Source organism: Agelaius phoeniceus, chromosome 28, assembly GCF_051311805.1.
Source record: "Agelaius phoeniceus isolate bAgePho1 chromosome 28, bAgePho1.hap1, whole genome shotgun sequence".
NCBI classification, from domain to species: domain Eukaryota; kingdom Metazoa; phylum Chordata; class Aves; order Passeriformes; family Icteridae; genus Agelaius; species Agelaius phoeniceus.
The window spans coordinates 2,747,143-2,770,616 of record NC_135292.1 but is presented as its reverse complement, the minus strand read 5'-3'; the positions used below and the strand labels follow the sequence as shown (position 1 = coordinate 2,770,616).

Genomic DNA, 23,474 nt, shown 5'->3' with positions numbered 1-23,474 from the left:
GGGCCTCCTGGAACCAAGGACAGAGCCATGATGCAATGGAATCTCTGGGATCCAAGGATCAATTGTCAACACATCAGGTTCTCATGAAACCAAGCAGAACATTGTGACACAGTGGAATCTCATGGGAGCAAGGCCCTGCTTTGATCAAGTGGGGCCTCATGGGACACAGGTGCCACAGGGACATTGTCAGGCCTGGTAGGAACAAGACACCACTGTGTCAGACCAAGGCCTCATGGGACCTAGGAGAGCCCTGTGACACAATGGAACTGATGGAAACAAGGGCCCATTGTGACACGGCAGGGTCTCCTGGAACCCCTGTGCCACTGGGACATTGCCAGGGCTGGTGCAAGCAAGGTTCCACTGTGACAAAGGCAGGCCTTGTGGCACCCAGGAGACCATTGTGAGACAATGGAATCTCATGGAAGCAAGGCCCCATTGTGACAAAGCGCAGCCTCATGGAAGCCCAGTGCCACTGGGACATCTCCAGCCTTGGAGGAAGCAAGTGTCCATTGTGACACAGCACAGCCTCAAATCACAGGAGAGCAGAGGGATGCCATGGAATCTTGGGGAACCAAGTGTCAATTCTAAACACAGCGAGGACTCCTGGAACCCAGGAGACCATTGTGATGCTGCACTTTGTCACAATGGGGCCGTGCTTCTATGAGGATCCATGGGCCCACCATGTTCTCCTGGGTTCCAGGAGGCCCCGCTGGGTCACAATGGCCCCTTGCTCCCACGAGCCACAGCACGGTCCCCGTTGCCCCTGGGTTCTGTGAGGCCCTGCTGCGTTCACAACTGACACTTGCTTCCATGGGATTCCATTGCGTCACAGTGGCCCCCATGTTTCCATGAGGTTCTGCTGTGTCACAGTGGACACTGGGTTCCACAAGAGCTGGCAATGTCCCAGGGGCACCTGTGTCCTGTGGGCCCCACTTTGCCAAAGCAGAGCCTTGGCTCCATGAGATTCCAGGCTGTCCCAATGCTCTGCTGAGTTCCACGAGGCTGTGCTGTGTCACAATGGACACTGAGTTCCACCTGCCCTGGCAATATCCAAGTGGCCCCTGGCTTCCATGAGGCCCCGTTGTGTTTGCAGGTGACACTTGGTTCCCCAAGATGTCATTGTCACGCCGCTCTCCTGGGCGCCCTGAGGCCTTGCTGTGTGTGAGAAATGACCGCTACTTTTAAAATTTTTAAGGTTGATTCAACCTTGAAACAAATGACAACAAAGGACTGAAACAGGAGAAATCACAGCACTGGGAGCCCTTCCCCACTCCGTGGCTATCAGCCACGTGGCTCCTTCACAAATTGGCTGCTCCTCCTTTTAGGCTTTTGGTGTTGCACCAGGTAATCCTAGCCCCACCCAAAGTCTGTCAGGGAACTCTTTGTGGCCGTCCATTGGTGGAGAATGCTTTCTTGCACCCTGACTGGAGAGCAGGTGTTGCCATGCCTGCCTTCCAGTGACAAACCTGCCCTCCCCAAATGCCCCAACCACCAAGGCCATTACAAGGGCAGGGGAAAGAGGACTATGGGGGACAGATGACAATAACATCACTACACATCTTAACACACACATAGGATCTATCTCCTCACTGTGAGACCCAACTATGACATTACTCATCTGTAACACTGTGCAATAATGGAGCCTTGTTCCTACCAGACCTGGCAATGTCCCAGTGGCACCTGTGTCCCATGAGGCCCCACTTGGTCAAAGCAGAGCCTTGGCTTAACAACTGACCCTTGTTCCCTTGAGATTCCATTTGTGAAAAACACGTTCACTCTCCTGTGAAAATGTACAAAGTTTAATAAGGGACAATGGGAGAGCAGGACCATGGAGCAAAGGTTATTACAGCCGGGTGCATCTTGGCACTCAGCCAGGAGCACCCTGTTCCCTTCAGGGATCCCCTGAAATACCTTTCCCCTTACATCAGCCTGGTGCATATTCATAGAGCCTCATGCATATCCATAAACTACTTTACATATTCCAGGAATGATTTTACATGGCCCCTCCTTGAGTCTGCCTTTTCAGAGCATGTGTGTTTCTTGGCTGTGGTTTTGGCTCCTTCTCTTACTCACCTCCAGTTTTTGGGCCTTGGTGCACTCTGCCTTCAGACGGGGAGTGCTGATAGTTGGCAGATCTGTACAGGTGTCCTCATCCTGGGTGCATTGGATGTTATCCCATCCAAGCAGGCAGTTTAACACAAGCACACTTCTATCAGCTATTTCACTACTATGTCTAAGCTCAATTAACAACAGAAATAAAAACTACATCTTTAGAACAAAGTTATTTTAACACCACACATATAAAATCCATTTTAATATTTGCAAAAAGCCAATATTATGATGTTTACCTATAACACAGTGAAGGAGCCCTGGCCCAGGCTCTGGCCCTGGGGGACACGGGGACGCTGCCGGGGGGTCCCTGTCCCCCTGTGCCACCCCCAGGGCCCCGGCCCCCCCGTCCCCGTGTCAGGCTCTGGGGTCGATCTCGTGGAACATCCTCTGGGGGAGGCTGCGGGGCTGGGGGCGGGGGGACCCGGGGGGACAGGGGACCCCGCTGTGCACGAGCAGGGTTGGACTGCCCTGGGGGGAGCTGTGAGGGGGCCGGGGCAGAGTGACCTCCCCAGGGACCTCACACAGCCCCCGTGATGTCACACAGCCCCTGTGATGTCACACAGCCCCTGTGATGTCAAACAGCCCCCATGATGTCACACTGCCCCTAGGATGTCACAAAACCCTTGTGATGTCAGACTGTCCCTGTAATGTCACACAGCACCTGTGATGTAACGGAACCCATGTGATGTCACACAGCCCCTGTGATGTCACACAATCACTCTGTTATGTCACACAACCTCCATATGATGTCATTCAGCTGCTATGTGATGTCACACATCAGACTTGTGGTGTCACAGTCACCCTGTGATGTCACAGCCTTCTCTGTGGCATCACACAGATGCTCTGTGACTCTGTGTCACAACCCACATTGTGATGTCACTGAGCCGCCTTCAGTGATGTCACAGCTAGCTCTGTGCTGTCACAACCCCCTCAGTGCTGTCACACAGCCCACTCTGTGCTGTCCCACAGCCCCTTGCTGCCGTCCCAGCTGCTCTGTGGCTCTGGGACACAGCCCCAGAGGTGCTGCTGTGACACAGCCCCCGCGGGGACATCCCAGAGCCCCGGCCAGTGCTGAGCCCCTGTGAGCTCTGTCTGTGCCCTGCTCATGTCCCTGAGGGGCCCTGGCAGTGCCCCAGCCCTGCTGGGCTGTGCACAGGAGCTGCTCCTGGCCAGAGCTGTCTCTCTGCAGCTCTGCTGCCCTTGCCAGGAGCTGCCTCTGGGCCAGGAGCCCGGCCCAGCTCAGCAGCACAGACACAGCACAAGGACTTTAATCACCCTCTGGGCCTTTGCTGCTCTTTGCATCACACCCAGTCCCTCAGAGTGGGCTCAAAGACTTCTCAAGAGCTCCAAGTGAGATTGAAAGACTGAAGTTTCTTGTACTTTAAAGAGATCCCTGTGAGGGACAGGACTGAGAAAGTGTCCCCGGGTTCCAGGGAGAGCAGAACACTGGAGGCACTGATGGCAGCTGGGGACAAACAAGGCAAAGGTGTCTCTGGTGCTGAGCAAACCTGGATTTGTTTCAGGAATGTAAAGGGCCAAGGCCTGAGCCCCAGGGCCTGGCCAGGCAGATCCTGTCCCTCCCTCCTTGCTCAGGGCTCTTCCCGGGATGGGCACTGGCATGTGGGGATGGGCAATGCCAAGGGCAGGAGCGTGGGGCAGCCCCTGCCAGGCTGCTGAGCAGGGACAAGGAGGCAATGAGGCCCCAGGCCTGCAAGGGTCACTTGTCCCCTCCTGGCTTAGGCCCAGGGCCAGCAGCCATGGCCAAAGCGCTGCCCAGGTTGGCTCTGTCAGGGCTGTCTTGCAGCTGCTGCCCATCCCTGTGCCCTGTGCAGCCCAGGCTGTCCCACGGTGTCCCTGCCCTGGCCTCTGTCCCTGCAGGCTCTCGGCATCCCCCGGCTGCCCCACCTGGCTGGGCCCTTCCTTTGCTGACAGCTCTGCCTCCTGCCTGCCCCTGCCTGCCCACACAAAGCCTGGGGCTGCTCCAGGCTCCTGCTGGGGCCGTGCTGCACCACAGCCCTGCCCTGACAGGGAAATTCCTTTCTCCTGCAGTCACTCTGGGCCTCCCCAGCTGCCCTTGGCATTAATTCTTTCTCTCTCTGGCTGTTTTCCACTATGTCAAAAGGATCCACCAGCCCTGAAATCGCTCTTTAAACACTCTCATGGCTCTACTCCACTGTCCTCAGTCTCCACCCCACTGAGCACAGAGCTCCTTTGTCCCTATACAGTGCTCATGGGCCCAAGGCCTCCAAACCCCTCCTTGGGACATCTCTGGGCCCTCTCCAAGGTGTTTCCAAATGAAAACATTCAGCTCAGAGTCTAAGAAAGTCACCAGAGGACAGGGCCAGCCTGACCTGTCTGTCCTGGCTACTTTTGTCTGGGAGCAATCTTAGGATATACAGAATTTGGGAGGCCAAATTCTAATTTTGGCCATGGTCCCTGGACAAGAAGGCTGGTTCTTTTCCATAGGAATGCAGGAACAGAGCCCCAGTGTTTCAGGGGCAGATGAGAGGTGACCACCAGAGGCCAAGGCCAGCCAGAGCTGGCAGGTTTTGTTTTGTGAGATACCCCTGTATAGAGGGAATTATTTTGGGCAGAGTACCCCTTTTGGCAATGACCATCTGGAAAGTCAGACAGCTCTTTTCCATAGCAAGGAAAGCGCAGAGCCCCAGTGCTCCAGGAGCTGATGAGAGGCAGCCCTTGACAGCCCAAGATCAGCCAGAGCTGTCAGGTGGCCCCTGGGAGGCCAAGCCAGCCAGAGCTGTTCCATGTTCCCTGGGTTCCATGGGTCCCACAGTGTCCCAATGGTCCCTTGCTTCCATGGGGCCCTGAGGTGTCATAATGCCCCCTTGGTGACACCAGGCCCTGAAGGTTGGAATGGTCTCCATGGTTCCATCAGGCCCCACAGAGTCACAATGGTCTCTGGGTCCATGGACCCCCTCTGTGTCACCATGATCCCCTTGGTTCCCTGGGCTCCAGTGGTGCCACAATGATCCCCTTGGTTCCATGGGCTCCAGTGGTGCCACAATGATTCCCTTGGTTCCATGGGCTCCAGTGGTGCCACAATGATCCCCTTGGTTCCATGGGCTCCAGTGGGGCCACAATGATCCCCTTGGTTCCATGGGCTCCAGTGGGGCCACAATGATCCCCTTGGTTCCATGAGGTTCAGTGGGGCCACAATGATCCCCTTGGTTCCATGGGCTCCAGTGGGGCCACAATGATCCCCTTGGTTCCATGAGGTCCCTACAGTGTCCCAGGGATCTCCATGGGAAGGAAAGAACCCAGCCCCACTGTTGCAGGCGCAGCCACCAGAGGCCAAGGCCAGCCAGCCTTGACGGTACTGGCAGATTATGCCAGGGAGCAACCCTTGGATATTGAGAATTTCAGAGGTGGAATCCCAGTTTCAGACATGGACACTGGAGGAGAAGGATGGTTCTTTTCCATAGGAAGGAAAGCACAGAACACCGCTGGTGTCTCAGGGGCAGATGAAAGGCGGCCATCAGAGGCCTAGGCCAGCCAGACCTGTCTGTCCTGGCAGCTTTTGTCTGAAAGCAACCCTTGGATATTGGGAATCTGGGAGGTGGAACCCCAATTTCGGCCGTTTCTGCATGGATAAGAAGGACGGTTCTTTTCCATAGGAAGGAAAGCACCCAGCCCCAGCGTTTGGACAGCAGGGGAGAGGCACCCCCAGGAGGCCAAGGGCAGCCAGACCTGTCTGTCCTGGCAGCTTTCACCTGGGAGCAATCCTTGGATGTATGGAGTTTTGGAGGGGGAATCCCAGTTTTGGCCATGGTCAAGATGGGTGTTTTTGCCCATAGGAAAGTAAAGCACAAAGTCCAAGTGTTTAGGAAGAAGATGAGAGGTGGCCACCCTCAGGCCAAGCCAGCCAGCCCTGTCTCTCCTGGCACCTTTTGTCTAGGGGCTTTCCTTGGACATTGGGCATTTTGGAGGTGCAATCTCAGTTTTGGCTGTGGGTGCCTGGACAGGAAGAAGAGTTCTTTTCATAAGGAAGGAAAGCACCCATCCCCAGTGTTTCAGAGGAAGATGAGGGCCAGCCCTCAGGAAGCCAAGGCCAGCCAGACTTGTCAGTGCTGGCAGCTTTTGTCTGGGAGCTATCCTTGGATATAAGGCATTCCAGAGGCAGTTGCCCAGTTTTGGCCATGAGTGCCTGGTTGAGATGGAGGGTTTTTTCCCACAAGAAATAAAAGTGATAGTGGATCCCTGGAAAATGTTAAAAATAGTCTTTGCAAATATTGGGCTTTGTGTTTTCTCAGGTCACTGCACCTGTGTAAGCAGTATGATAAAAGATATAATTGTTAGATGTGGTGATTGTTTAGTAATTAAATAGAATTATTATATAACCATAAGAAGCATCTATGTGAGAAACTATGTTGGAAATTTAAAGGGGGCTATGTTTAGCTGAAATCTGTGTATACAATAGAACAATATAGGTTTAATAATTACATGAAAGTTATGTAATGATAGAGGATAAAACACGTTCACCTCGAATGTATGGTCGGAATCAGATTTGGGTGGAAACTCCCCGATTCCCAGAGCTCTTGAATAAAAAGCACCGCATATAATCGCTGATGTGATTATGTGTTTCTGAACGCTAACATTTTGGCGACCCCGGATGGGACCCTGCGGGTGCTGCTGAGCGAGTTTCGCGACTCGACCGCGCTCCAGCCGGCACCGAGGGATTCTCGGGGAGCTCGATCGGCCGCGACCGCTTCTGCCGCTCGCCACGTCCCCGGGAGAAAGGTAAGGTGCTTTTTACTTTGGTTTGGGTGCCTGCCAATGAGACGCAGCGAAAGCTATGCTTGGTTGGGCTAAAGGAATTCCTGCTGGTACAAGCCCAGGCGCCGTCCCATAAGACAATCGCGAAAGTGTTGCGGGTTCGGCAATTTGTGGTATATTTGGAAGGGAGAAACTGAAAGGGATTTTGGGCGGCAACACCTCTATCCCGCAAAGTTCTCCTTTGGGGTGCTTACTAGCACATTGGAAACAGGGTAATTTTGGGGAAGAATTACGTAAAGCTAAGTTGATTGATTATTGTAATACATGGTGGCCAGAAAATGCCATGGAGAATGGTGAAAAATGGCCAAAATATGGGACTCTGCAATATAACACTATTTCGCAGTTAATGTCGTTTTGTAAACCAGAAGGAAAATGGGATGAGGTTCCGTATGTTGATTTGTTTTTCTATTTACGGGCAAAGCCAGAATGGCAGGATGAATGCGGATTAATGATGGTTAAAATATCTGTAAGCAATAAGTGTGGGGTTTGTGAGGAACGTTGTTTAGAACACTTGGCGTTGAAAGAAAGCCTGAGTAGGGAAAATTATACAGATATTGATTTACAGGTAGCTCCAATAGGAACAAGAGAACCTAACCCTATCCCACCTGTTCCATCTGTCCCTATCCCACTGCCTGCTCCTACCCCACCTAATCCTGAACCTGTCTCGTCTAGTACACCCTTCCCTCTTTATTCTCCTCTCCCATCGTCACCTGATCTCTCTTCCTCGGAAGATGAGCAAAACCTAACTGTGGCAGGAAGGAGAGAGAGAGAATCAACGATGGGGTAGCCCACAGAACCAGGAGTCAGTCTAACCTTGCCCCAGTTATGGATAGAAAAGACATAGGCAGACAAAAATGGAATGTAATTGCCCCCTTGCGACAAAGTGTTGGAGTGGAAGGGCCAGTATTTATAAAAGTGCCTTTCTCTCCTGCAGATTTAGTTATTTGGAAACAATCAGCCAGAATTCATAGAGAAAATCCTGATAAAATGGCATGAGTATTAAAAATGGTTATAAAAACCTCAAAATCCTGACTGGGATGACATACAATAATATGTATATTAATATATTATATATATAATTATATATAGTATAATAATATATCTAATATATATCTATATATAGTATATTAATATATCTAATATATTAATATTAGATACCTTGATGGATTCTACTGAGAAAGAGATGGTACTTAAGGCAGACAAAGAAAGGGCAAGAGAGGACATCAGAAATGGACTCGTAACAGGGAATTTAGATGAGAATTTCCCAATTGAGGATCCAAATAGGGACCCTAATTTATTTTGTGTTATCGGGAGACTACGGAAATATCAAGAGTGGATCCAAATAGGAGTTCAGAATGCTGTGCCCAAAACTATCAATTGGTCTAAACTATATGAAGTTTGGCAGGAAAAGACAATGTCCAGACTTGAACAACCAGTTTCACCAGGGCAATCAGTGCCAGCAGGTTACCAAGGGGATGGTTTTGGGGGAGTATACCAGCTGACTAGACATAGAGCCAGTAGAACAAGTTAAGGAACCTCTTATAAATAAACAATTAGGACATAAAGAGGTCAAATTTCTAATAGATACAGGAGCTACTTACTCGTTATTGAATGATTTGCAAGGACAAATTGGGGACAAGCAAACAACAATAGTCGGCGCTACAGGGAAAGAGGAAAAACGGCCATTCTTGCAACCCCTAGATTTGTGTTTTGGGAACAAAGTTATAACACACGAATTCCTATACGTACCTGAGTGTCCAATTCCGCTTTTAGGGAGAGATTTGCTAGCGAAACTTGATGCGGTAATAACCTTTGAAAATGGGGAGCTTATAATGAAAATATCTGAATCAAAGACGGGACAGATTTTAATGATCAAAGAAAAACCTGTTCCCTCTATCCCTAGGGAGGTAGAAGATGCAGTGATTCCCTCTGTATGGGAGACAGATATACCAGGGAAATCTAAATTGGCACAAGCAGTGCATGTAGAGTTAAAAGAAGGGGCGAGGCCTCTACAAGTCAAACACTATTCCATAAAACCGGAAGCATGGCAAGGAATAGTAAAGATTTTTGAGAAATTCTTGAAATACCGAATTTTACAAGAATGTGAATCAGAATTTAATACACAATATTTCCAGTAAAGAAACCAAATGGTGAATATAGATTAGTGCAGGATTTGGGAGCAATAAATAAAATAACAAAGGACATTTCTCCAGTGGTAACAAATCCTTACACATTGCTAACATCCGTAAAAGAGATATATAAGTGGTTTACTGAAATTGATTTAAAAGATGCCTTTTTCTGCATCCCCCTTGACAAAGAAAGTAGGAAACTGTTTGCCTGTGAGTGGGAAAACCCAGGGAATGGGAGAAAGACCCAGCTCACCTGCACACGATATAAGAACTCGCTGACCCTGTTTGGAAACCAACTGGCAAAGGAGCTGGAGATTTGGACCGAGAATGGGCAAGTACCAAGAGACCAATACCTGTTGTTGCAGTATGTTGATGATATACTAATAGATACAGAAGAAAAGCAACCTGTATAAAGGTAACCATTGAGATTTTAAATTCCCTGGGAATGGGAGGTTATAAAGTATCCAGAGGAAAGGCACAAATTGCCCAACAGACTGTGATCTACCTGGGATGTGAAATTTCACAAGGGCAATGAAAACTAGGCACTAACCGTATCCAAGCTATTTGTGCTATTCCAGAGCCCCAGAATCTACATGAGCTGCGAGTCTTCCTCGGGATGGCAGGATGGTGTCGCCTGTGGATCATGGACTATGGACTGATTGCGAAACCCCTGTGTGAAGCTCAGAAGATGCAGCCATTCACCTGGGGCAAGCCACAGAAAGAAGCCTTCCTAAAATTAAAGGAAGCACTGACAACTGCTCCAGCATTAGGCTTACCTGATCTGTCTAAAGATTTTCAGCTGTTTGTCCATGAAAGGCTGCGCCTAGCACTAGGAGTCCTGACCCAAGGTCTGGGAAGCTGGAAAAGGCCGCTGGGCTACTTTTCCAAACAACTTGACAGCATAAGTGCCGGGCGGCCTCCATGTCTGCGGGCAGTCGCAGCCACTGTGATGCTGATACAAGAAGCCAGGAAGCTCACGATGGGAAGGCACATAGATGTCAATGTACCACACATGGTAACCACTGTCTTAGAGCAGAAGGGGGCCATTGGCTATCGCCAAGCAGGATGATGAAATTCCAGGTAGTCCTGACTGAGCAGGATGATGTCACATTAAAAACAACCAACCTTTTGAATCCAGCTTTGTTCCTAGGTACCACAACTGAAGAAGGCCCATTAAAGCATGACTGTGTGGAGGTAATAGAGTACACCTACTCAGCAAGAGAAGACCTGAAAGACGTCCCACTAGAGCAGCCAGAGTGGGAGCTGTTTACAGATGGGAGCAACTTCGTGGAAAACGGAACCAGATACGCTGGATATGCAGTAACAACAGTCAGTACAGCAGTGGAGGCAAAGGCATTACCACCAAATACATCTGCCCAGAAGGCAGAACTGGTTGCTTTAACCAGGGCACTAGAATTAAGTGAAGGGAAAAGGATAAATATCTGGACTGACTCAAAATGTGCTTTTGGAGTGGTGCATGTACACGGAGCACTATGGAAAGAAAGAGGATTACTATCTTCTGGAGTTACGCACATTAAACATCAGGAAACAGTCCTGCAATTGATAAAAGCAGTACAAAAACCTGAACAAGTGGCAATCATACACTGCAAAGCACAGCAATCAGGAAACTCCAAAATCTGCGAGGGAAATCGAAAGGCAGACTGGGCAGCCCGACAGGTTGCTCGAGAGGTGCAAACAACAATGGCATTGATACCTTTAAAGCTTAATGTATCCCAATTCAATTTGCCTCCAGAACCAAAATATTCAGTAGAAGATGAGAGACTGGCACGTTTGCTAAATGCACAAAAGAATTCAGAGGGATGGTATGTGACTGCTCAAGGACAGATAGTGGTACCCCCCTTGATAATGAGAGAAGTTCTACAAATTAAACATAACGAATGTCACGGGGGAGCAGAGGCATTGGTAAAATTGCTAAAGCAGAGTTTAATTTCGGTACAGATGTTAACAATGGCAAAATCAGTAATGTCAAAGTGTGATATCTGCTTGAAAAACAACCCAGTGGCTGGCAACAGGCACACCTAGGAAGAATTCGGATAGGAATAGAGCCAGGAGACTATTGGCAGGTAGATTGGGTAGACTTGCCAAGAACTCGAGGATACAAATACCTGTTAGTGGGGGTTGACACATTCTCTGGCTGGCCAGAAGCCCTTCCCTGTCGCACCAACCAAGCAAAGGAAACAGTAAAGTGGTTACTACAGGAGATTATTCCCAGGTTCGGGGTGCCCCTAGGGTATCATCAGATAGGGGGCCCCATTTCATAGCTACAGTAATAAGAGAGGTAAGTAGATTGCTGGGGATAACTTGGGACCTCCACACACCGTGGAGACCCCAGTCAAGTGGACAGGTAGAGAGGATGAATCAGACACTAAAGAGGCAAATCAGTAAAATATGCCAAGAAGCCAAATTGCAGTGGCCCCAGGCTTTGCCAATAGCACTGTTGAGGATTCCGATAAAGCCTATGAGTGGGATGTCAGTCAGTCCTTATGAGATATTGCATGGGAAACCATATGAATCTCCTGAGCCTAACCCTAATGTGCACGTCACAGGAAAGCAGGAAGTGTATAATTATGTTCTGTCTCTCGGGAAAACTTTAGCTCGGCTCCGGAGCATCCTCGTGTGGAATAGACCGCTGACTCTCGAGAGCCCAGTTCATAACATATATCCAGGAGACGAGGTGTACATCAAGAACTGGAACGAAGAACCGCTGAAAGAAAAGTGGAGTGGGCCCCACCAGGTACTGCTGACCACCTTTACAGCAGCCAAAGTAGCCGGCGTGGACCCCTGGATTCACTACACCCGAGTGAAGAAAATCCATCCTGGATCACGGACTGTGTAAACTGTGGAACCAACAAGGCTGCAGATAAGATGTGTTTAATCACTTTGAGAATGCTATCAGTAATTGTGCCAATGGTATGGTAATTAATGTCTTTGGGATGTGAAATGCAAAAAGATCAACTAACCACTCTTCATTCTAGAATGAAGAGAGAGGTACAAACAGAAACACAGGTGATAAAGGTTTCTAATGCAGTTTGGGCTGAGAATGTAATGATTGGATTAGTCAAAGACTTTGCCAAAATGCAAAACACCTGTAGAATAACTGCCTGTATACCAATACCAAAGGGCAGCAGGAGATCCAGTAAATTGGGGAATCATAACATCAAAACTACCTGAAACACAAAATAACAAAACAATTGCATGCAAACAGGTACCTGAGTCGAGGCAAGTAGTCAAGGAAACTTGGGAGAAAATAGGAACATGGATGAAACCCATGGGCCAGAAAGACTGTATTCTAAGTGATGGCACACTAGGAACCCCTATGGGAGAATCAGCAGGCATCACACAATGACAATGCTATTTACCACACTATAAAAAGATTACAGAAAATGTTACAGAAACCACTCTGGTATGGAAGTGTGAGGCCAAGGATCAGAAAGGTCAGACAGAGCCTTGGGACAGTGCGTGGTCTGTGAGTATCCTTCAAAGATTCCAATGTATGGCAAACACCCCTTGGTGCATTAAGTGGGAAGGCTCCGAGAATGAAACAGATCCAGCAGTAACAAACACTGCCACCAGTAGCAGAACGAGGGCAGACCAAGTAAGTTGGTGGGCATGTAATAAAACTTATGACTACACTTCTGATGATGCAGAGATAAAGCAGATGCCACCCCTGGCAATAGCCCTACAAACTGGCTGTGCTTGCAGAGGGATCAAACATAAACAAGGCAGAGGGAATTATAAAGCAGTTGTAGGATGTACCAGGAGTACAGTCCGAGGTCCAGGACAATTTCTATGGGCAGCAAGCGATGGCACCTGGACAACACATCTGCCTGTAGATGGGAAAGTAAAGGAAATTACTTTAGGCCTCCCAACCTCATGTCCAATTTGGAAAAAGTCCCCATTTAACGGAAAACATGAACTTGTGCAGATAAGAGCAAGAAGAGAAGTTCTAGACAATGAAAATCCAGATGACACTTGGCAAGAACCCTCTGGTGGAGTGAAATTTGGGTGGGCCCGAGAGTCTTTGCTTGGTCCTATAGCAAACTATCAGAGTAGAAGATGCTGTACAAACTTACAGGTCAGGTAGATAGACTGGCAAGAGTCACCCGGGAAGGATTTAAAGAATTAAACATACAATTACAAGCCACCACAAAAATGACTTTACAAAATCGATTAGCCTTAGATTTGTTACTCCTGAAAGAGCATGGAGTATGTGGATTTTTAAAGGGACGGGTTGGTCATTGCTGCCTTCACATCCCAAATGTAACTGCAGATGTAGAATATGACATCAATCAGTTGAAACAAAGAGAGCATGAAGCACAAGAAGAGCAAAAGGATTTGGCTACGACCTGGCTAGGCAAAATCTTTAAAGGGTTAGGGTGGAATGTGAGTTCATGGATTAAATCTATCATTGAGAGTGTGATAATCTTACTAATTGTATTCTTAGCAATTTGGTTAGTTCACAGCATCTTAAAAGGAGAGATACAGAAGAAAACGTCCTGGAACCAGAAGATAATAAAGGCACTGACACGAGATCCACGCCCACCATCTTCTGGTTCTCCAGTGCATGACAGCATCCACGACAACGTTTACATCAACCATGGACTTGAAGAACATCAAGAATAAATTGAGAAATAAAGGCCTGTATCAAGTGAAAACATTTACACCTATAGTGAAGTGAAAATGCTTTCAAAGGGGGGAGAATGATAGTGGGGCCCTGGAAAAATGTCAAAAATAGACTCTGAAAATGTTAGGCTTTGTGCTTGCCAGATCATGTGAAATTGCACCTGCGTAAGCAGAACATGATAAATGATATAATTGTTAGATGTGATGATTGTTTAGTAATTAAATATAATTATTGTTTAATCATAAGAAGAATCATGAGAAACTATGTTAGAAGTTTGAGGGGGGCCATGAGGAGCCCATGCTTGGCTGAAATCTATGTATACAATAGAACAATTGAAGTTTAATCATTAACATGAAAGTTATATAAGGATAGAATATAAAAACATGTTCATCCCAAACCCATGTTGGAGTCAGATTTGGGTTGGTACCCCTGACACCCAGAGCTCTTCAATAAAAGCACCTGCATATAATCATTCTGGTGATTATGTGTTTCTGAACGCTAATATACCCAGTAAAGTGTTAAACCCTTCCCAGCTGCTGTGCATGAGGCTCTATGAATATGCACCAGGCTGATGTAAGGGGAAAGGTATTTCAGGGGATCCCTGAAGGTAACAGGGTGCTCCTGGCTGAGTGCCAAGATGCACCCAGTTTACATCTTCCAAGAACTGTTTAGCATGGCTCTGCCCTGGATCTGCCTTTTTAGGGCATGCAGATTCCTTGGCTGTGGTTTTAGTCCATTCTCTTTATCACCTCCAGGTTTTGGGCCTTGGTGCACTCTGCCTTCAGACGGGGAGTGCTGATAGTTGGCAGATCTGTACAGGTGTCCTCATCCTGGGTGCATTGGATGTTATCCCATCCAAGCAGGCAGTTTAACACAAGCAGCTATTTCACTGAGCCTAATTAACAACAGAAATAAAAACTATAGAACAAAGTTACTTTAAAAAACAGTCCCAGCCCATATTTGATCCCAGTCTGTGGGGTCCTGATCCATATGGTCCCAGTCCCTGGGATCCCAGTCCATACAGTCCCAGTCCATATTTGATCCCACTTCAGGCTATCCTGGTCTGGAGGGTTCTGATCCACAGGATCCCCATCCATGTGATCCCAGTCCAGGTGATCCCAGCCCATCTTTGATCCCAGTCTGTGGGGCCCTGCACACACTCCCTGGGTCTGGAATTCCAGTTCCCAGCCAGGAAAAAATGTTCCTGCCCTTGAACTTCCTTCCTATCCCCTCAACAAATTGCAATAAAATTATAAACAAAGAAATAATAATTGAAATTAAATAAATTATAATAAAAATAAAATATAAAAATCTCAACTCTTCTTTACAATGATTCAACTCCAACAATGATTCAACTCAAACCAACAATAACTATTACTATAATATTACCAATGCATATAAATAAACAAATTATATATCAAGAAATACCTTTTGAAAATTTTAACTCGATGACTAATGTACTTTAGATAAAAATATCTAAAGAAACTACCAAGCAATCTAACACATCTTAGTTAAACAATTCATATTACAAATATACTAAACACAAAACCAGACACCAGTACAATTTCTCAGACATTTCAACCAAACAATTAAACTTTAATAACATCCTTAAGTACTCTTGAAAAATTAAAATTATTTTTAAAAAAATTAATTGTGTGCAGGTGGTTTTATTTTGATATTGGTTTTTGGATTGTTTGGGTTAGATGATTTAAAAAATGGGAATTTTATAGGAATTGAATCAGCTGAGAAGGTGGCACTCTGCAAACAGAAATGACTGAAAATGAACAGGACAGAAATCAGTAACTCTGAAAGTTTTATTTGCTATCAAATACATCCCACACACCCAGCCCCACACAATCCCCATCCCACTGCTCCAAATTGAGATCCCACTTCTCCCAATCTCCTTCCAACTCCATCTCAACTTGACAGCTGTGGAATGGAGTGAGTTTGGCATGGGATTGAGTTTTTTGAGGAGGGAACAAGCAATCTGAGGTGGAATTGAGCCCTTTGGGGTTAAAATTCAGTTATTTTCAGTAGAATATGAGTGGTTTTGAGGTGACTGTTCCATCCCTCCGGACTTTTGGAGCAGAGAGAGATGGAGAAGAGAAAAAAATTCAGGCCAAACCAAAGGAGAAGCAGCCAGGAGTGTTCCCAACATGGATCACAGGGAATGTGAGTGACCAGGGCTGTGCCCAAAGTGCCTCCTCCAGTGGGGGATGGAGCTGCAGCAGCGCACGAAGCTCTTCCCGCACTCGGGGCACTCGCAGGGCTTCCCTTACCGGTGCCTCCGTTGGTGTCGGGTCAAGTGAGAGCTGCAGGAGAAGCTCTTCCCACACTGGGGACACGCGTAGGGCCTCTCCCCAGTGTGGATGCGCCGGTGCTTGACAAGGTCGGAGTTGTGCTTGAATCCCTTCCCGCAGTCGGGGCAGCGGAATGGCCTCTCATCTGTGTGAATCCAATAGTGCTGGAGGAGCCTGGAGCTGGTCAGAAACCTCTTCCTGCATTTATCACACTCGTAGGGCCTCTCCCCAGTGTGGATGCTCCGGTGCTTGACGAGGGTGGAGTTGTTCTTGAATCCCTTCCCACAGTCGGGGCATTGGAAGGGCCTCTCCTCTGTGTGAATCCGATAGTGCCGGAGGAGACTACTGGAGCTGGTCTGAAACCTCTTCCCACACTTGGAGCACTCATAGGGCCTCTCCCCTGTGTGGGTCCTCTGGTGGCCAATCAGGTGGGAGCTCTGGCTGAAGCTCTTCCCACACTCCCCACACTCGTAGGGCCTCTCTCCAGTGTGGACCCTCTGGTGACTGATCAGGCTGGAGCTCCTGCTGAAGCTCTTCCTACATTCCCCACACTCATAGGGCTTCTCCCCCGTGTGGGACCTCTGGTGCCTGATCAGGCTGGAGCTCTCTCTGAAGCTCTTCCCACACTCCCCACACTCGTAGGGCCTCTCCCCAGTGTGGATCCTCTGGTGCTTGATCAGCTCCGAGTTCCACCTGAAGCTCTTCCCACACTCCATGCATGTGTGGGGCTTCTCCCCATCATGGAGCTGCTCATGGAGCACCAGCTCCGAGCTCTGGCTCCATCTCCGGCCGCCTTCCCGGCCCAGGCTGGCTCTTTCCCCCTCACATCCCCGCCATCTGCGTTTGCAGCCCCTCCTCGTGCGGCATCTCCGGGCCTTTTCCTCCCCGTTGGCTTCCTGCGCCGTGGAGCTGCTCAAAACGGCCTCTGCCACCAGGTTCTGCCGCGGGCATTTGTCCTCCCTGCTCTCCATGCTCAGCTCCTGCTCTGGGCGAGGAAGGACAAGGACAGCATGGGATTTGCCTCCGTGCCACAGGCAAGGGCAACCAGATCCCCCCAGGCCGTCTCTGGGGACGCAATGCCCCCTCTTGGCTCTCCCCATTTCGGGATGCCGGGGCTCTTTGGGCTCCCGGGCTCCCTTCTCCCCTCATTCTCTGCTCTGCGCTGCAGCGGCTCCAAGGAGTCCCCCCTGCCCCTCTCCAGGCTCTTGAGGCTCCCGCGAATGGCGGCGCTCCCCCCTCTCTGGCCTCCCCACTTTGGCCTCCTGGGGCACACAGGGCTCTGCTCCTCCAGGCTGCCTCTGCCTGCAGCCGCCACCGCCACCCCCCGATGTCCCCCCGAGGGGCCTTTTCCGCTCAGCCTTGGACTTCTCCATTCTCCAAACCTCCCCCCAAAAACCCAACCCAGGAACCCCCCGGGATATCCGGGCCGGGCTCCCCCTCCCCGCTCACCGGAGCCATGGGGGGGGGCGATGATCCCACAGGTGGGGGCTGCGAATTCAGGCAGGGATCGAGACCGCGTGGCTCCCACAACTCAGCCTTGATCCGCCCTGGTCCCTCCTCTTCCTCTTCCTCCCGCTCCTCCTCTGTCCTATCTCCACCTCCCTCTCCTCCTCCCCCCTAACCCCGCCTCCTTCCCTGCTCTTTCTCCTCCCGCTCCTCCTCTTCCATCCCCCCTCCTCCTCCTCCCCTGTCTTATCCCCACCTCCTGCTCCTCTTCCATCCCGCCCCTTCCATTCCTTCTCCTCCTCCTCCCCCTTACCCCGCCTCCTCCTCCCCCTCCATCCCTGCCCTTCCCTCCCTCCTCCTCCTCCCCCAGCAGCAGCCACACCCTCGGTGCCCCGTTCCCGCAGCCCTCGCAGCCCGCGGCAGGAGCGGCGATGGAGCCGGGCCAGGTCGGCATGGGCAGCGCGGGGCTCTCGGCTGCTCCCAGCCGCTGCGGGCGGGGGGAACCCGGCCCGGGCCAAAGGAGAGGCAAACTGGGCAAACTGCCGTGAGGGCGCTGCGGGAGCGGCTGCCCGCGGTCTCCTTGCGGCCGCTGCCTCGGCAGGAGCCGCTGCCGGAGCAGCGCTGGCTCGGCCCGGTTCCTGTGGCTGGCACAGGGGCGGCTGCCCCGTGCCCGGGGCTGTGCGGGGAAATTCACGTGGCCGGAGGTTTCCGTGCCCCGAGGAGACAGAGGAGTCCTGTACAAGTGACTTTATTGCTGAGCAGAGGGAGAGGCCGTGGCGCATTTGCCGTGCGCTCGCTGCCATTGTTGTAGTTCGCAGCCTCCTTTTTATCCTCATTTTCCCGGCTCATCTCCCTCTCCCTTTGCCCACTGGCTGAGGTACTTGGAAGGTTCAGACCTCCCGATCTGCCAACAGCACGTCCTCGTTAATGTGCACCCCCACTTTTGTAGAACAGCCGATATTCACGGCTCTGTTAAGTCTTTTTTGTTCTCGACGTTCAGGAATTTAGCGGGACTTTCTGCGAGCAGCAGTCCGTGTTAATTAATAACATTTATTGAAGCTGGTGGTTTCGCCCGTTACTTCCTTATCTACAAGCCCCTGGCCCCTCGCTCAGCTGCTGAATGAGCTGCACTCTCAAGGTGCGGAGCATGGTAAAAAGGTGAGAGGTGCTGTAGCACATCAGAGCAGAAGCAGCATTCGTTTAACCCATGGTCTGCCAGGGAACCACAAAACCATGTCCCATTCCCATCCTTTCCACGTTTGGACTGGTACATGAGCTGCTTTTTTGTTTCCTTTGTTATCTGTTTCACCACTTTTGCTTTGTCATCTATTTGCCAAGACCAGTTTGAGTCATTTGATTTTCCACAAACTCCTCTTTTCTCTGCTAACAGATGATCTGATCCCATCCCATGGTGAAATGTTGTGTTCCTCATTTCAGTGGATTGCTCAGCAGGAAGGTCAGGAGCTGGAGCTGTCTGGTTGGTTATTCCGAGGGCAGCTTGTAATCTAATGGTGCCATTGAAATGAGAAATGGGTTCTGTGGCTCCTGATATGAATTGGTTGGGGTTCCCAGGGGCTGGTCCATGGTGTTGTAGGATTTGTTCTGCTGGCCATTCATCTTCTCCCCATTTTTGGCCGCTCTCTCCAGCCAGCTGCATCAATTGACCATTTGTCTCTAATTAAATCATCAAATACTTGGATTCCCAACTGATTTCCCGGAACTTGTGGGAGCAAGAACATCTCAGTGCTCTAATCCACCCTATATAACATAGACAGTGACAGCACACGTTGGAGTGGGCAGAGGGATGATTCCCCCCCATTTATTTATAGTGAAGTTTTCCCAACATTCTCCATTTGCTGTTTCCCTGTGCAGCTTCACCCGTTTCTGTTGCAGGGTCAGATATCCTCACCCCGGGCTCTGCCTTGAGCTGTGCAAATTCCATCAGTGCAAGCAGGCAGAGCTCGGGGTGAGGGGCAGGGGGAATCAGCCCAATTCCTGCCCCAGGCAAGAGACCCAGGTACATTGGCCAGGCTTTGCCCAGCAGGGTTCATTTGCATTTCTAAAGCTCCTCTCCTGGCTGACTAGAACCAAAGCTTCTCTTCCAGGGCTGCCATCTGGTGAGTCACATGAGGCCCCCCGGAATCTGCTTTTTTTAAAAAAAGTATTAACTATTTAAGAGTTAAAAGTATCACGGTTAAAGTTCTTCAATTTTGCAAAATGCAACATAAAGGCGAACATGGAAAAACCCAGACCAAAAATTGATTCTCACCCTTCTGTCCCAAACCTACCTGACAATATAAAGTAGGATTATTATAAAAAATGTTTCTCATGTTGTAATCTTATCACTGAAACTGTAGGGAAAACAAAAACTCTCCAAGAATCTCTTTCGTGTGAGAGAGTCAAGGCATTACTTGGTTCTGGCCAGGATGGGCAACAGAAATACTTTCATCCACACATAGCCCGGCTGTGCAGGAAAAATCATTCCATGACATGTCAGTTTTACCCGATTTTTCCTAAACTTTACGTAGTCTGAACCAATCTAAATCCACTGCTTTAATGTTCATTGCTTCCAAGTCGTGTAAGTTTTTAGTGTTTGGTTTCCTATTAGACTCGGATTTCTTCCCCTCTGCTGTGAATTCCGCCCACACTCCTGGATTTCCTTCTCAGCCTTTTCCAGACCAGGTGTCTCCAGCTGTGCGGGGGCAGTGTCTGGGGTAGCTGTTGGTTGCTGTTTGCTGCGGGGCGTTGATGTTTTGTTGCTGGTCCTTATCTCTGTGGGTGTCTTTTGGGCTATTCCCAGTCTGTTCGGATGTTAAACTCATCTCCATTGAGTGGTGGAGATGAGTTTAACATCCGAACAGACTGGGAACCCCTTAAATAAAACCTTTAAAATTTCATTCCCAAAGGCAAACCTTTGAGTAGAGAAACCTTTCTGAGCAGAGAAATAAGATTTAAAAGAAGCAGGATGGGTACATTTTGCAGCAGTGCAGTCGCAGGCAGCCCAGAGTGTGGGTGTGAGTGAGCCCCAGGGTGGAATTGTGCCGCGGTGCTCCCCAGCAGCTGTGGCAGTGCAGGCCCAGCCAGCGCTGGAGCTGCAGCAGCGGCAGCGAGGCTTGGCCGCAGTGGCTGGAGGTGCCAGGGGAGGGTGGCCAGGATTCCCGAGGGTTTGAGCAGAGGATCTGTGGGCAGGCCCAGGGGCTTGGCCCGCTGTGGAGCCCTGGCTGCTGCTTCGTTGCCTTCAGGGCAGGCTCAGTGGGGCTCCCATGGTCCTGCTGCAGGCGGGAAGTGCAAATCTCCGGGGCTTCAGAGCCCCTGAGGCCAGGCTGAGGGGTCCCCCCGTGCTCAGCTGTGCTGGCGGCTGTTTCTGGCCTCAGGGACACTTGGCGTGGGCCCCTTGGCCACCAGTGGTGCTGCTTTGCACTCCTTAGGCAGGAGCCGATGGCCTGGCTGGGTGTTGGCAACAGCAAAGTCCCAGGGCAGGCTCTGTGCCAGCCCAGCTTCCTGGGGGAGAGATTCCACAGGAGACAGGATCCTGGCTACAGCCTGCCTTACATTTACATCCCTTATTTCCACCCTGCACTAGGTGGAGAATTGCCCAGGTAAGGAATTCCAGACATGAATTCCAAGGGAGATAATTGAATATCTGCCTTGGGTCTGGCTCTTTTTCTTGCCAAAGCCAATGGCAAAAGCTGTACCCATGGCATCTTGGTTTCTATCTCCGGCTTCCAAAGGTGTTTCTTTATTTCCCCATTCATTCTTTCTACCCAACCCGAGCTCTGGGCTTGCCAGGGGTTATGGAGGTCCCATTGTATTCCTAAAGCTGCCATAACCCCCTGAAGAGTCTTTCCTGTAAAATGAGTTCCCCATCTGAATCTATTGCTTCCACAATCCATTATCTTTGAATTATTTCTTTTAGAAATAGGTTAATAAGTGATCCAGTGCTTGCTGAAGCAGTCAGAATTGCTTTTGCCCCCCTGTTAGGTGCCATGGTGTCAGCAGAAGATTTTGAAGCCTTCCTGCTCAGGGCATTTCAGTGCCAGGCTCTTACAAGCACCCACAGCTCCGCGGGTTGAGCTGAGCATGGGGCGGTGACCTGCGCTTGGTCTGATTCCCCTTCCTTAATAACAGCCTGTCTTGTAGCTCTTTTCCCTCCTGCTGCCCTTGCAGAGCCATCCACAAACACATTGTCTCCCTCAGGCCAGGGAATGTCCCATCAATCTCTCCCAGCCTGGCTCGGGAGCTCTGTCCCTTGAGTGCAGTCCTGGGTTCCTTGCCAGCCCCTCTCCAGGCTGTTCAAACAGGAGGCTGGGTTAAACCCTTGCCCTGTCCTCAGTTCTGAATCCTCCTGTGCCACTGAACAAGTTTCATACTGTAATCACCGAGCCCTGCTCATCCATTTAGAGGCTCTTTTGGTTGTCAAAGCTTTAACTTGATGCCAGACTTGAACTCTAGGAGATCCTCCTGTTGTCATCAGTTTTCAGGCCTCTGCTCCCAGGGAAGCTGTGGCTGCACAATTCTGCAGACAATGAGGCTGCTCTCTGGCCACTGGGTTAAACATTTTAGCACAAGAATTCCTTCGGCAAGACCCTGTTTAACGTCCACCTATAATTCAAATTCTTTTTCCCTGTCTGGAAGGGCCAGGCCACTCGCCTCAGTTAATCTTAATTTTAACACTTGAAAATTCTGTGTTTCCCCCTTGTGTCCATCCCTCCAGTTTGTTGACTGGCAAGATAGGAGTGTTGTAGGGAGACATCCTTGGCTCCAAAAGCCCTGCCTTTAACAGGGACTCAATACCAGGCTGTGAGCCCTTCCTTCCCTCTCTTGGAACAGGGTAGTGCTTGTCCTGGTTGCTTTAATTTGTAGAGGCTCCATATCTAATTTTCTGTATTTCCCTGGGGCTGCCCACACTTCTGGGTTCACTTCAGCATAGGCCTTGTCAGACTTTGGACACAGAGGTACAACAGAACTAGCCTCTGTATCCCTTTTTACAGTATTAAAATCCAGCTCTCAACCTCCTTCCTAGTTAATTACAATCACAGGAGGAAGAAAAAGAAATTAATTTATTTCAAACCTATCCCCCACAGCTTCTAATAGTGGTTGAACAAATCATACGTGCTCATCTTTCCCACTCATTCCCTTAAAAATTAAAATATTCCTTTACTATTTTCCCCTTTAGGTCTAAGATTCAGAGCAGATTGAGAGGCCCCTGTGTCCATCAGGAAATGCCTCCTCTCAATGCAGACCCACCTGAATGTTCTCAAGGGCTCCAGTGTGGAGGGTCCCTGGTGTGATGGGAGCTGTGACAGCCCTGCCAATCCATGTCCATCACGGGCTGGACTTGCTGGTCCTGAGGGTGCTGCTGTCTCTGCTTGCAGTGTCCTTGTGCCCTGCAGCCGGAGCCCTGATTCCTTGCCAGGGGCTGTTTGGGTGGGCTGTGCCCTGCCGAGGAGGGCAATGCCTCTGCCGGGTGCTTGTGGCCGAGCCGTGCCCTGGGTGCTGGGGCCCCCTTGGGCCCTGGGGCTGATCCCTCAGGGGCTGTAGGAGCTCTGCCCTGGCCTTTGCCTTCAGCTTGGCCTTTTGCTGCTCCCTTCTTGCATTCACCTGCTGGGCCTTTGTGCCCAAGTGCTGCAGGGCCTTCTTCTGCCCCTCCTGCAGCCCCCCTCAGTGCCTGTGGGTGCTTGTCTTGCTTTACAAGACAGGCGTCTGCTTGGGAAGGCAGAAAAAGCCTCTCTTGGGATGGAGAATGCAAACCCCCTCCCTCTTAATTTTTAGGATAGTGAAATCAAGGGGCTCTCAGGCAAAGATATGGGATTAGGAATAACGGTTCTTTCCTAGTGTGTATAATATAATAATAGTAGTGTGTATAAACAGCTCCGGCAGTGACAACAAACAGAGCCCGGAGCCGGTCCCGGCCTTTCGGCCGCGGCGCTTTCCCCTTGGGTGCAGTTCCGGGCACGGCCGGCAGGGGCGCCGGTGGCTCCCGCGGGGCGGGGCAGCGCATCCCTGCCATGGGAACCTCTCTTAACGGCAATAGAGCAATCCCTTCAT

At 50.0% G+C, this 23,474-nt stretch overlaps 1 protein-coding gene across 1 annotated transcript in view; it reads right to left on the bottom strand.

Moving 5' to 3' along the window:
* LOC143696053 (uncharacterized) overlaps positions 1–23,474 on the bottom strand; it is a 1,205,294-nt gene that overhangs the window by 589,278 nt on the left and 592,542 nt on the right. The window contains 1 exon segment of the mRNA XM_077191259.1: positions 16,344–16,643. Coding sequence (XP_077047374.1) covers positions 16,344–16,643 — 300 coding nt within the window.